This window comes from Antedon mediterranea, chromosome 11 (genome assembly GCF_964355755.1).
Source record: "Antedon mediterranea chromosome 11, ecAntMedi1.1, whole genome shotgun sequence".
Classification (NCBI taxonomy): Eukaryota; Metazoa; Echinodermata; class Crinoidea; order Comatulida; family Antedonidae; genus Antedon; species Antedon mediterranea.
The window spans coordinates 10,356,495-10,372,062 of NC_092680.1; the positions used below are offsets into that span (position 1 = coordinate 10,356,495).

General features: G+C 32.8%; 1 protein-coding gene across 1 annotated transcript; it reads right to left on the reverse strand.

Moving 5' to 3' along the window:
- Positions 1–1,210: 1,210 nt before the first annotated feature.
- On the reverse strand, positions 1,211–14,993 carry LOC140063247 (guanine nucleotide-binding protein subunit beta-5-like). The gene is made up of 8 exons (XM_072109762.1): positions 14,828–14,993; positions 11,820–11,998; positions 11,267–11,343; positions 10,937–11,063; positions 10,371–10,514; positions 4,244–4,384; positions 3,806–3,902; positions 1,211–3,549 (listed from the first exon to the last, which is right to left on the reverse strand). Exons 1-8 carry the CDS (start codon positions 14,937–14,939, stop codon positions 3,371–3,373), a joined length of 1,056 nt encoding a protein of 351 aa, XP_071965863.1. The 5' UTR covers positions 14,940–14,993; the 3' UTR covers positions 1,211–3,370.
- Positions 14,994–15,568: the final 575 nt, after the last annotated feature.

Sequence of the window (15,568 nt, forward strand, 5' to 3'; positions counted from 1 at the left end):
ATATTATAAGAGATTAAAGAGAAGCATGGCTAACTTTCAGTTAAGCATATTTCAATCAAATACCAGAATAATTAACCAGAGACACTGTAATAAGAAACACTATTATTCTATACATATACTTAATTACGCAATTTTGTATTTACGCTTAAATATTCAGTAAAGCAAGTGGGAGCCCTTCAGTGACTTATGACCTACTCATATTGCAACGTTGGTTGTCATCTGGACCTAGAATCCTTTAAAAATGTCTGTTTCGAAATAAAGTTGATACTTGCAATATTATTTGAAAACTCACGACATAAATACAATCTGAGCAATGTTAATTCTGTTTAACCATTTATTATTCATAAATGCATTTACACCAATGTAAAACATTAAAAGCATGCAAATAAAGTACAATATTAATATAGTTGTTTTTACCTTTTCCATAAAAAATGACATGGAATAGACCTAAACTATCAAATACTAGATTAATAGCAACATACATATTATTACATATTGAATAAATAATGTCCAAATATAGATTGCTACATTTTTTACAGCATATTGATTGGCATAACAATTATTAATTGAGGCAAGATCTAGTCATTATTTAAATTGTATGTTATAATAGTTATAATCTAATATAATAGGTAATTAAACAAGATATTCATTAGATTGTAGTTACAAAACATCTGAGATGCCAAGAAACAATGCATTTATAACATTATTTGAATACAATAAAGGTCCAGATGACAACCAATGTTACAATATGAGGTCATTGAAAGGGCTCCCTCTTGCTTTACTGAACAAACATATTTAAGCATAAATACAAAATTGCATAATTAAGTATATTTATAGAATAATAGTGTTTCTTATCTCTGGTTAATTATCAAGATATTAACGACATTTTGCGATGTTTTATGTATTCAATTTAATTAATGGTAACATTTAATGCTTGACTGGCCAAGCGGCCACAACAGGCTCCGTTTCAGGAATTTGTAAATAATTACTCAGAAGCATATTATATTAGAACTACAATAATCAATAATGTGAAATATAAAAATTGAAATTTAAACAAAATATAGACCACTATACTCTTGGCTATGAATTTAAGCAAATTATAGATCCAAGCTGAAGTGGCCTTGTTCATCTTTCAATTCTTTCAATAACATAATACAATAATAAAGGCTGGACATGACACAATAACCTAATTAAACATCTGAGTAACAGCTCGCTGTAATATAAACATTTATTTCATTAGATACCAATATCTGAAAAGAACAAACACTTTACTATTGTAGTTTGTACACAATAATTACACTAAGTGCTATATTACACTAAGTGCTTAATTACACTAAGTGCTATATTACCAATGTTTGTAATTGACTACTAGAATGTTAATCTGTTACCATGGTGATGGAAATGAAAAATTTGCCTTTTGCTCATTCAAGAATGCCTATTATAGTTTTCCTATAGCAGCTATCAAAATCATATGATGTAGTAGCATAGAAAAATGAATAACTTTTTGAGAATGCTGTAAGTAAACCCATGTATTGAAGTGCTACCCAAGGAAAACACCCTTATTTTATAAGTACTGTATATTCACAAATAAATGTAAAAAGATTTAGATTAGGGGTAGACTAAGAGAAGAATCAAAATGAACTTGTGGGGGGTCATTGGCTCAACTGTGAATCCTGACGTCGTGATTATCATACCAGGAAGACATCTACACTATTATTTTAAGCTAGATAAAACATCATACAATATATATAAATAAAAAGCTATCATCACTTAGTAAAACTATAAAATACAAAACAGAGGAATGGTAATTTAAAACAAATAAATATGTATATACTGTATTAGCACCAAGTAATTGTACAAAATGTGTACAAATGGTGTATTAGAACCATTGAAATAGTGATGCTACTAAACAACATTTAGATCTAGAATTATACGGTGGCTACTGGGTTAAAATTGAGCTGGGTGCATATAGCATACTTATACATACAAATGCTTAAAAATGTAACAATATTCAAAACAAATTTAAACACCTCATATTTATAAAATACAGTTATTCTATACTTACATTACATAAATACAACATGTGTATGATACAGTGTATAAATTAACTAAAAATAATACAGTGGAGTCTCTAAATACTGACCACCCTTTGGACTTTGTATCAGCCGGGTTGAGCTTATAGGCTAGCTAGCTAGCTATAGCTTTTCCAATGGCCTTTACAGTTGTTTTATGATGTTACCTTGCATAAAAATACAATACAATCTTAAATAATAAACACAGTTACAATAATTAATGACAATGAATTCCTAGAAAGCCTTCTTATTATGGTCCTTTTTAGTACTCATCATTTCAATCATAGATTTTAAATATAGCACTTTTTAAAAGAATTATCATTCAATAAAACAAAATGAACTTAGCACATTTTTAATACTGTTAACAATTAAAGGCTATTAAATATACACTGTTAAAGAATCGGTAAACTAGTATATTATGTTTGTAATATATAATATATTGTCATTTTATACAAAAAATGGTAATTGCACATAGTTCTAATTTGTAATACAAAAATGTCTTATACAATTATTAAATATGCTATCAAAAGTTACAACTAAAAAAATGACAGGAATCATACACTCACAGTGACCATCAATATTTTATATTACTTAAAACAACAGAAGGACATGATTGTAATAATGCTCTTTAATTAAGTAAACAAGTAAGTCTGTGGCAATGCAGATAACATGAGAAGAAAAGTCATGTTGATTTTTAAATCTAAAGTTAAAATATAAAAAAAGTTTAAACTTTATATTTTAACTTCATAAACTGCATGCTGGGTACCAACTTATTCTTTGGCACGATACCCCTTTACATCGCCCAGCAAAACTCTGGATTTTACACACATCAAGGTGTCAACACCAGAGTTCAAAATACCAAAGTTTAACATGTAATCTTGAAATTCTGGGGACACAATGTTATCTGGGGACACAATGTCAAATGTACGGATGCGAACATTTATTTAAATGTATTTGGAATACTTCAAATATTTGCTTATTGGACATTTTCATGGCATTACCACACTTGTTGATTATCAACCCTTTGACTAATTTATAGTAAGCTTAAAATAGTACATTTTTCTGAATGTTCTTCTGTTGAATTACCTTATCTATTTAACATAATAAATAAGATAATTATTGATACATAAAATAAAATTTAGCACAATTATGTTTTTCCATTTAATAATAACCTTCTAAATCAATTGGTCCCTAATCTTCTACAAACATTTTTGGGCAATAACAAACTAAGGCATGAATTGAAGGTTCATCTATACATGTAAAATTACTAAATTGTAACAATGAAATGTGTTAGATTTTTAGGCCCAGATTCTTAGGGTATAGTCCCAGCTTCCAGTACACAGAGCTGTTCCGTCTGGGGAGATACAGAGACAGCTTACCCTGTTTTCATGTCCATTCAACATTGCTAGCCTGTTTGCTTTAAGGGTGTCCCAGATATTGACAGAGTAATCGTTGTAGCCAGCGAATAACAAACGACCTGTAGAATAAAGTGTAAAATATCTATTTTATTAACTAATATCTATCAATTACATTTGAAAGACCTTTATAAGTCTCTTTATTGATTGTTTGAATATGGAAAAAGCATCCCAATATTTTAGACATTTATTATGCTCTACTAGTAAGGCTATATGTTGTTAACTAAAGACAAAAATGCATTGGTCCAACAATGGAAACTGCCTGGTTAACATTTATCACATGGTGGCCATGCAGCCATATATCTGTTTGTTACTTACCACTAAGTGAGAAGTCTAATGAGGTAGCACCAAAAATAATGCTTTCTTTCCCATAGCAATTAATCTCTCTATCAGCTCGCAAGTCATACAAACGACACTATAGTGGAAAAGTAGAATATTGTGTGATATAAAAATAGAATTGAAAGACAAGTATTAGGTTATAAATATTTCTTATCTTATAACTTAAAATAATATGTCATTCATATGATGATGTTTAGCCATATGATATTCCTCATATGGCTAAACATCATCATATGAATGACATACTATTTTAATGTTATAAAATAAGAGTACACTTAATTAAATTAAGAGTACAAAATACATAAAACACAATTAAAAACTGCTTGATTAAAAAAGTCCTGACCACTTATTAAAGACACTGAATTTAACATAAATTAATTAACACATATTAGGTAGTGGCCATAAATTAAGACTTACTGTTGCATCATCAGATGCTGTGGCAAATGCATCTCCGCTGGGAAAGAAACGGATGGCATTAATATCCGACTGATGGCCTTCAAATGACTGCACGCACTGACCGTTCCTCATGTCCCACACCAATGCTTGTTTATCACAGCCCTACAACAAATTATTTAGAATATCATAAAGTTGAATCAAGATTATATATATATATATATTTGCCTGACGAGTCTCGGTTGGGGCGACTTTTTCTCATTCTCACAGATTTCCTCATCTTTATTGCTTAACATTAATTAATTAAATTTCAGTATATCACCGGGCGGTTTAGAATTACTGTTCTTGCCTGATTTGTTTATATATATAAAAGTATCTCTTCGGAGATCCCGCCTCGTGAATAAAAATACTGAAAGATGAGGGCGTATCAATTAGATCTCTGGTGCGCGTGCGTAAAACTGAGGACTAGTGCTGTTCCGCCGTACCACGCCGAGAATGTTAAAGAGTTGCTATCCAATCGAGTTTGAACAATACCATGAAAGCCCCAGTGGTCTAATGGTTAGGACATCTGCATATCAAGCAGGCGGTCCAAGTTCGAGTCTCGGTTGGGGCGAATTTTTCTCATTCTCACAGATTTCCTCATCTTTATCGCTTAAAATTAATTAATTAAATTTCAGTATATCACCGGGCGGTTTAGAATTACTGTTCTTTGCCCGATTTGTTTATATATATATGTATATGTACCATGTCCCGCATACCTGGCTCAGCCTATATATTATGCCAGTTCTGCGGTACATTTCATTTCGAAACCTGAGCTACACTGACGACATTTCTGGTATTTTTTTTCAACTTCAGATTTTTATTTTCATGCTATAGCAACAATTTTCCACCGTATATCCACCATCTTTTTTCACCTTTTAGGGAGTCACCAGACATGCATTATTACATTACGTTAAACTACCTATACTACTGAAAAAAAGTCTTCCTGGTTTTTATGGCAGAATTTTGCAGAATTTTGTATTTGAGTTGACCATATTAAGGGAAATTCATGTTTTTTCTTCTTGATTTCTTTTACAAATATTTGATTTATGTAAAATTAGCAAGATATTATATTTAAAATTCATGCCTGTACCTGAGCTTTAAAGTGAATAACCTTAATATTACTTTGATATGGCCAATTTAAATTTAGAATATTTTGACCTTCATTTTTTGTGTTTTAAGGGACAATACATCTTTAAAAAACAATTATCCTTAGTTACGCCTAGAAACAGGTTCTAAGATAACATAAATAATACATTTTGATTTGACAAACAAGTGACCCTTTCACAAGATCATACTTTTTCTGGGATTCAGCAGATAAGTAAATTTGGGAAAAAGTAGTAAGCTATGTAATCAATTTTTTTTAGTCATGAAACCCCGTATTAAAAAAAATGTATTTAATTACGCATAGAAACAGTTGGTACAATACACTATAGGTAAAATGTTGATGTCATTTGACCTTAATATGTAATTTTTTTTCTCATGAAAACCCCATATTTTTTTTTTCAATTATCCTTAGTTATGTATACTAGAAACAGGTTTAAGATAACACTAAAGGTCATGAGGCAAAACTCTCCCTTAGCAGAATGGTCCACAGGCCTGTCAGCCCATAAAACACACAATTGTAATTTGATGATATTAACTGCCCATCAAATACAACCCAAGGGTACTATTAGGTCATTTACAACAAGGTCACTTAGGGCGCGTTTATACAACACGCTATTACACGCATATTCTACACGCCTACGAGAAGTGTGTTGTATAACAACAAAGAGATTCCGTGTAATGAGATTTTAATTGCAAAAAAGGCTACTTGGCTGAATCCTAAAATTTGGTGGATTCCCGGTTGCCGTTACCGTGTTGGAAGTGTCCTCAGGGTATATTTTGACCTCTCGTTAAAACAGGTCGTAATATCAATCATGTCATGCGACGTTGCTAACAAGATTGGGCCCATTTATTGCTGCCAGCAATCATCCTACTACCACGTCTTACGCCTAGCCTAGTGGGGCCAACTCGTAGTGGTAGTAGGCCTCTATCATTTCCCACTCCAAACAGAAGAAAAAATAACGTCGCAAAAATGGCATCTTCTTCCATAGTGTATAGATGAAACAATGAAACCCTTAAAATAACTTTTATTAATTTAAATGAACCGAGAACAAAATAAACACAATGCAAACGTGAACGAATACAATAATGAAAATGGTAATAACCGATGATTGTTGACAACTCCGCCAATTCAAGCGATCAACGATTTGACCTTTTATCCTAGAATGCACTGCGTGTTGATGAAACTTCCGGTACAACACGGTATCGTGATTTATAGTATAACAGCAAACGTTAAGGTGGGTTGACCTCGGTCTGAACAACACGCTAAAAATTAAAGCCGTGTTCAAATTTAGGGTGTTGTATAAACACGACCCTAGACAGCTCATGAAAATTCCTACATAATTTTCAGCAATTTCTGTAGTGAAGTGTCTATCACACTCCAGCTGGCCTCTCATGTGTGTCAAGATAAACAATCAGAACTTGTAAATTGTTTAAAACAGACCAAGATTTATTACCCGGATTTTTTCCAAAACCCAGGTGAAATGGACTGATTTTTCTAAGGGAGAGAAATGCCTAATGTCAATTTTTTACCTTTATTCAGGTTTGTCAAGACTTTTTTCTGAGATTATTAGGATTCAGTATTTAAAGTAAATTTGGAAAAAAGTAGAAATGTAAAACTATGTAGAAGAAATGTTTTGTATTTATGAAAACCCCTTATTTTAAAAATATTTTCGCATAGAAAAAGTTACTATGGTAAAATGTTGACCTCATTTGACCTCAAAATGAATGAATTTAAAAGGCCAAGTTTGTCATCACTTTATGATTATTAGAATGCAGTAGAAGTAAACCTGAGAAATCGTAGGAGTGCAAATGCAATCAATTTTTGTATTCATAAAAACACCATGTTTCCGGGCTTTGTTAAAAAATTACTTTCCTTAGTTACCGGTACACATAGAAATGGTTGCTAAAGTAACACTATATATATGAAAATTTAGTGAAATTTTTTGAGAATTGTTATGAACTTGTAAATGATGATAAATCATTACTAGTTGTAGTAAAGCGGGGACCTGTCCGATTTTGCATTCTGACCCCTTTTGACCTCAAATGACCTATTTACAAAGTCAGTTTTTTTGTGACGTCTTTCTGTATTTCTTTACAAAAACTAGATGTCAAAATGTATAAAAACCTGGACGCAATTATTTCAAAGTTGTTGAACATTATTTTCCATCAATTAAATATTTCAATGCAAAATACTGTTTTTCTGGCAAATAATTGAAATAAACCTGGCAACCCATTCTCGTATTTTATCTAAACTATTCGTATGACTCTAGTAGCATTATGAAAAGCCAAATATATATTTTATTGGATTAGCCATATACATAATTTTTTTTATGTGTTTTGTTTGATGTTATTTTGTTTGTATTTTTTTTTGTATTTTCTGTATTTTCCTGGCAACACAAAACCTATGTACGTAATTTACCCCAGTTTTTTTTTCGTGATTATTGTTTAAAAACCTATTGACTATCAAATTACAAAGCCTCATTGATATAAACTAGAGGGTGAGCTCGCTCCCCCTCTAGGAAGTGTAGACGATGGTTTTCGGAATGACAATGTTCTCCTTGTACGTTTTCTGTCGGTTACCATTATTGAAAATGCTTGACATTCGTAAAACTAAACTATTCTGTTTCACAGTGTCTTAGATGATTAATAACAGTTTAAAGTATAGTGTTTATTGTTTGTTAGGACCCTTTGGGGAGGCGGTGTTCATTTGAGGGAGGTGCTTATTCGAGGGATATATGTTAAATTTTTTACTTTTAATAATATGGTAACATTTATAATCAAATGAAATCCTCTAATAGATATGAAAAGTGGTAAAAAAGAATAACAAATGCTTGGTAAATTGTAGAACAGTGCGATGAATTCTACTACAAATAGTATTGTGTAATTATAAATGTGTATGGACGTTTATTAGATAGTTGGGTTGTGGGGGAGGGGGGATTATTATTCAAAGTGATGTTTTATTGGAGAGGCGTTTATTCAAATAAATACCATCCTAATAATTATTAATACATTATTTAAATTAAACATCTTTTGAAACTAACTGCCGTGACAGAGTGGGCCCAAGAAAGAAGACATTACGGCTTGCAACATGGGCAGACATCTCGGTCCTAACGGGACACAGATAGCCTACAGTTATTCCTGCCAGCTTACTCAATAAAACTCAGCTATCAGGATTTCACTCGATTTTAAACAAAATGTCTTATCATCAAATCTCCCTATGTAATTTTATAATACTATTCCCCACAATATATTCCGATTCTTTATGGCGTATATTTAATTTGATCTTTATTAATTTGCAGTATAATTTTTATTTTTTAACTACTGTACCTTCACACACACGCGGTCCGTTCCTAAAATAAACAAAACACTGAAATGGCTATGACTAATGGCCAACTTAAGCTTCAGTCCTACTATATCTGTTTTTTTCTTCTGTCTTCCAAAGGGACACTGTATTGATTAATGGAAAGTGCCTGTTTCCAGGCCTTTAGGGTAAAATCTATTATTTTAACTGCTGATTGATTGATTGAAATATATTTTATTCTTGTGTATAAAAGAGAGAAAATAGTTGAAACCAGGTTATTACAAGGTGAAATCATTGTAAACCCGGAAATTACTTTGAACGCGAAGAATTGAAATTGAGTTGAAAATCTACTGTTGAAATCATAAATTTTGTTAAAAAACTCTTTATAATATCTTCCTAAGATAGAAATATGGAACAAGCGTCGGACTGAAAACTAATGTTATCAAATCTACGTTTCACAGTACATCTGAGATAGATAAGGTAGGTATCGAAGATGGAAATTTGTACCTTAGTTTTTGCATTGTGCTCACCTATGTCAGAATTAACCATAATTTATATATAGATACACCCCTTTGGAAGTTATAGTTTATGAGGAATACTTTTATAAGCAAAATATTTTTTTAAAACACCTTTTTAAAATAATGGTATCAACTAAACTCCATTTTGTAAATTGTTTTTTTTCTACATATGGAACTCAATACTTGGTTGTTTACAATGCTGTAAACAAAACTATATACTGTATGTATTTTTTTTAAAAATAAGTATACAAGCTTGTATTTTTTCACTATAGAAAATCTGTGAAAAATGGCAAAAACATCAAAATTTGGATAATTGACCGTTGTCATGGCAACAAAGACAACAAATTTAAAGTGTCTATTCATGGTAAAAATTTGAGAGAAATCCATTTTTTAACACCTGCCACCAAATCTTTGATGGCTTTTAAGATGTTTAATTTAACTCATAATATTCATGGTATTTAAAAATAATTAATATTTCATTGGTGGCACGCCATAAATTAATACGATCGACCTTCACCGCGACGTACGTCACTACGTGTGTGGGTTCGCTGGGCTGTATAGCTTAGCTAGGCCTGGCCTAGGTGGCCTAGCTATTGCTGACCTAGCTAGGTTCATGCATGTGATTGTTTCGTTTTTGCGAATGAAAAAAACATTGCAAAACACCAAGGTATCTTAGGTAATTAAAACCATTGATTAAAGTATGATTTTTCATAGTTTTATTATTGTCGGCAATGTGGGTTTTGCGTGTGTCGACTAGGCTATTTGATACACCATATTAACATAACATAATAGTTATCCACTTTGAATTGACTAAAAATTGGATTGAAAAAAAAATGTATTTACCTGAAAAAACTGTAAATTAAAGCAAAAAATGGTCAAATTGGCTGCCAGCCAATGGGTTTTTGGTTTAATTTAACCATTATCTTCTCATTTTGTGAATGTGAGTGAAAACATAATTTTTTTTTTCTACGGACGTGATTAACTTTATTAAAACTACAAAATAACATATTCAAAGTCTGATTTAATCAATCTTCATTGTTCATGTTTTTGGGGGACAATACATCTTTAATTATGGAACTAGAAGTTATAGAAAAGAATCCATTCTCTGCTAAATGGGTTTAAATAATTTGTTTATATATTTATTGACATGCTATATACTAACTATAATTTTAAGTAGAACACTTACACCAGATACAAATGTATGACAGGCTTCTGAGGGTGAAAGGTCAAGTGACATTACATCAGCATCATGACCATGGAAACTTTGCAACAGCTGACCACTTTCAACATCCCATAATGCACAGGTACTGTCGCCACTTCCTGTCAGAATCTAATAGAAAACAGTATTTAAAATGTAAACTATGAACCGTAAAAATTTTCCATGCTATTAATATCTTTCTACTAGATTTCTATATCATTTTCTCCAGGCATCATTCTTCTACATATATTCACAACTCATGTTTTGTAATTCACCTGAAGAGTGTGACTAGTGCTGGCCATACGAAACAAGCTTGTAGTGAATAAATATGAAGTTTATCTTGTATCATTTTTTGTGCTCGATCCACGTGATCTGAATAATTTATATATTTTATATTCACAACTATTATACTATTTTATCTGTATGTCTTAGGCTAGCTACTGCTATATTAGCTTAACAATAAGCATCTTAATTATATATCACAATATTATTGTCTTCTTTCGATTGACTTGTATTTTTTTGTTAAATAATTGAAACTGTAGCATGCAACTTGCCTGCTGGTCAGAATTGGTAAATGTACAGCATGACACATAGCTGGTGTGCATGGCAACTGCTCTCTTTTTGCTTGACAAATCTTCCTCTTGATTTAGCATGTATACACAGCATTTATTATCCAGTCCTCTGGGAAAAGGAAGTTCAATAAAAATTAATGAATATGCTGAAATTCACAAATTTAGCGCCAATTGCAAAGTTTCTTGCCTTACCAGGATTAGCATATGGTCATTTGTAAAATTTGGAAAGAGGGGATGTTTAGCAGAAATGCAATTAAAGGATATTATAGCTTTTTTAATCAGGTTTTTTATTTGTTGTTGTCTGATACTAACCCACAAGCAACCATTGTTCCTGAAGGTGCATATGAACATGCCATCACCCACGTTGTTGGCATTGTGATGCTGTGTTCCTATAAAACCAAATAAACACTTAATTACCTATCATTGCAACTTAGTATTAATAATTCAATCTATCACAAGTATTTACTGCAGGTTTTTTAGCTTGGCCTAACTTACTCTATACAAATTAGCAAAAATAGCAGTCAGAACTATTTCTGTATTATTTTATACTTAAGTATGATCGTTTAAAAATGGAGAATAGGTACTGTACTAACAAAGCTCCTATCATCACTTCTCGGGCTTCATTTGCAAAGCAAAGAATACATAAGAAATCCCTCTCTGTTTTACCATCACCAAAATGTAAACATTTTTTAATTTTGTCACCCCTACATTTGCAGCACTACCAAAATACCACAACCAAAACCTCCTAGTCATGTCCACCACCACCACTGTGTACCATGGTTTTAGGTGTCAATGATCACATCCATCAATCATAAGTCTACTGTATCTATCAAACACTGATGATTTTCATTGATTAATTGTTTACCCGATTTGTAGTAAATGCATCCCATACAATAACTTTTCCATCTTGTGAGGAGCTGACCAAATGGCGTTTATCCCTGGCCCATTCCATGCACAGTACCTTTCCCTGATGTCCCTTCAGAATTCGACGAGGCTTCATACTTAACTGAGGTAATGCTTCCAGCTTTTCAGCTACAACAGTTACTGTATATTTTTTTTTCAAAAAAACAGAATTCATAAATATTAATATAGTTTTAGGCCTATACATTATGTAGCCTAGGCTAGTTTATAATGAATGTTTCCATGCAGCATACAGGCTAGAAAAGTTTTAAAAGCAGTTTATTTAGTACTCCTTAAATAGTAAAAATAAATACACAAAACAAATAATAAATAGGGTCTATGCTATAGACAGTTTGTGCTTTTAGTTTTGCCCAAACGATTCCCAACCTTTCATACCAACTCTTTTTCCTTCCTTGCCTGAGAGAGAGTTGCTGCCTAGGCTAGGGCTTGCTAGGGATGGGTTGTAGCCTAGCATTAGTAGGCCTCTATTCTAGCCTTCATGGAGAGTACTTTTATCGCCAACAACCTCCGAGCCTACTCTCTAGCTAGGTCTAGACCTGACTAGCTAGGCTAGACCGGTTATCAGGCCCAGATCGGGCCCAGAAAATGTGGTCCTGATAGTCTCATTCGCTGTGCCCGATCGTCTTAACGCAGGGCCCGATAGTCTTGTGTTCAATATGGTAAAATCGATTGCGTTTTATTTTGGTTCCAATAAAAATCAACATCTGCTATTCGGTATGGAGCGTCGCTGATACGCTTTTGTGGTTGTACAGTAATTGGTTCTGGTCAATATTTGTTACGTATAAGGGATGAATGTTTATTTAGGCCTAATGTATATATAATTTTTTTCAATTTATTTAACAGGTTGAAAATCATTGTACAAAAATGTTGTTTCTGAAAAAAAATCAGAAATTAATAATTAAAATAGTTTATAATTAGAGTTGATTAAGGAATCTACCGTAGCATATTGACACTATGAATATAAGAATTCACGATTCACCCACAAAAGTGTACATGCAGAAATTAACCAGATGTTAATTACAAACCATTATGTATAAAGACAGATTTTTTTATTTGCTTTTAATTTTACTGCAAATGCAATTATAATGAAAATATAAATTCAAACTGTTTCCACTTTTGGCAGGCAACTGTTACTGCTTTGATGTTTATTCTGTAACATGCTACCTTTTATTTTAAGGGGAATCCCCAGATTGTATCACGATAAAAAAAATCATGTGCTGAACAACAGGCGCACAGTACAGGAAGATTTACTGGTCTCATCTCCTACCACCACATAAAATTATCTGACCATTGACGTTCATTATATTAAAATGATTACATTTAAACAATGTTAACATTTAATTTAGTATAATTATAATTATGAACAATCATATTTTTAGAATAATGGTAATTTGGAAAACCACATCCTCTCCTCACCTATAATATTAAAAAGTAAATAAAATATATAATTAGCAAAATAAATACTCATCGTCTAAAATAATAATCTACAGTAGGCATACCTAATATAAAAACGATCACAAAATGTATAATATTCACGAAAATGTATTTAGTGCGCCAAATACAAAGGTGTCTGATCATTTCGGCCGCCAGTTATTTCGGCCGCCGGTTATGGAACGCCCAAAATCATGAAACGCCAAAAAAGACAAAATATGTATTGTTCATTTCGGCCGCCAGAATCGTCAATATTGTTAATAACGTATGGCACGCCTTAATTGTCAAAAAGGGTGTATACATGTGCCTATAGACGTGTGTGTGTGTGTAAATCACACAGCCGATTTATGACTTATGGAGGGATGGGCGGCCGAAATGACTGGCGGCCGATATGCACTGCGACGTAATAAAACCCAATCGATTAAAAAAAACATGACAGATATGATAAAAAAAACGCCGTGGTTAGGATTCCGGCACCGGAACTCAACTGCCCACCGTTAGGGAATCCGACACGCTATTGCGCATGCCCATAGCTCTGGGAAGTGAATTATAGCTTGCACTTTATAGAGTGCCACACACACCACACCACCGAGAGTCGGAGTGTTATAGGGATTACTGTAGCCTAGATAGTCGTTGCGCGAGGGGAGAGAGCGATGGATGAAACTTTGCCTATGCCATACATGAATTAATAATTAAAATACGACTACGCCACGCGTTAAAATAATTATAATGATATTAATAAGTATCAGTTTCTATCTAAGATTCGTAATGCTGTTTTTAGTGTTGCGACCCTGACTTCCCGAACAGTTTTTTCACATCCAACTTGTGATTGCATGTTGTTATCAGGGACAACTCCCTGTTGTTATGTACAGTATAATAATGCGTTGTGAAAAATCATAAAACTAGTCATGTAATTATTATAATTCATAATGATATGAAGTTTATATATGAATAAAGCAACCACTTTTTAATTACAAAATAAATAGGCCCACTGGTCACGTCTAACTGGTAGCCCTAGCCTAGATTAGTGGATCCCGTATTAGTAGGCATCTATAGGCTAGTTCGCCGTGTGGCGCAGCTATGAAATGATCCATCGCTGTTGATAAGTATAGAGTCGCCGATTACCTCGCTCTGGGCATGCGCAATAGCGTGTCGGATTCCCTAACGCTGGGCAGTTGAGTTCCGGTGCCGGAATCCTAACCACGGCGTAAAAAAAATGCCTTAGGCTATAGGCCTAGGCCTAGCTAAAACTGACGCGCGCCATAAAAAATTCAAAAAGTTGGTTTAATTATTGCGACCAAAATAAAACGTGCCCGATCGTCTTGTTTGTTGGTCCCGATCGTTTGGTCCCGATCGTCTGTCCCGACCCGAGTCGCGCCCAGGCTAGCCTACCTAGCAAGCTAATAATAAAATAAAAATATAGGCCTAGCCTAGGCCTCCCTAGGCCTAGAGGCCTATGTGTACTTCTAGGCTAGGCTATGCCTAGTATTTACACAAATCATTGCAAAAGATTACATATACATTCTATGTCATTTAATTTCTTTCGTTCTTCTTCTAATTTTGTTTTTAATGCCTCTGCTTCCCTTGCCAAAGAAGCCAAACCTTCATCTCTTCCTCCTCCGTGAACAGCCATTTTTCTGATGTTTATTTATTTTTCAGCTATTATCAAAGATAGTAAGATGTTACACTTCCTATTCGTTCAATGCAAATAAAAGCGAGACAACATGGAGCTAAATTTAAAGGGCGCCTCGCACGTCGAGTAGGGATACGGAAAGTTATTGTATAGGAAATAGGCTATTATAACAGTAGAATAATAATAATATGATTGTAAAATTAAGATTTAATACGAATTAACATATACAATGTAATGTTATCTTTATAGAAAGTGCAAATGAATCATATTTATATGCTTTGGAATACAAATTTGTGTTTCAATTACCTGGAATTGTTTAGGTACCTGGAATATCTACCCGTATTTTATTTCTTTTATTTTAATGTTTTTATTTGCAAATCAATTTTTAAATTATTTACATTTAATTGTTTATCATTGGACAGAGATAGAGAATGTAATACCTAGCTTTAGAAACACTTCTTCATCAGAGTGAGTAAATATATTACGAGCCCTAGTGGTAATAATAATAGGCCTAAAATGCATGCGCAGCCTATTATAAAAATCGATTACGTACTGGTTTATTTCTAAATGGGTAATAAAATAGAATAGGTAGTATGGCATGTAATCAATCAATCAATCAATATTTATTG

What these genes read in the sequence shown, in the direction of transcription:
- LOC140063247 (XM_072109762.1), bottom strand. Translation starts at nt 14,939, where the DNA reads ATGGCTGTTCACGGAGGAGGAAGAGATGAAGGTTTGGCTTCTTTGGCA. An exon ending in GAAATTAAATGACATAGAAT is followed by an intron (nt 11,999 to 14,827) that starts GTATATGTAATC and finishes AAAAATATACAG; the next exon opens with TAACTGTTGTAGCTGAAAAG. An exon ending in ATGCATTTACTACAAATCGG is followed by an intron (nt 11,344 to 11,819) that starts GTAAACAATTAA and finishes TTGGTTTTATAG; the next exon opens with GAACACAGCATCACAATGCC.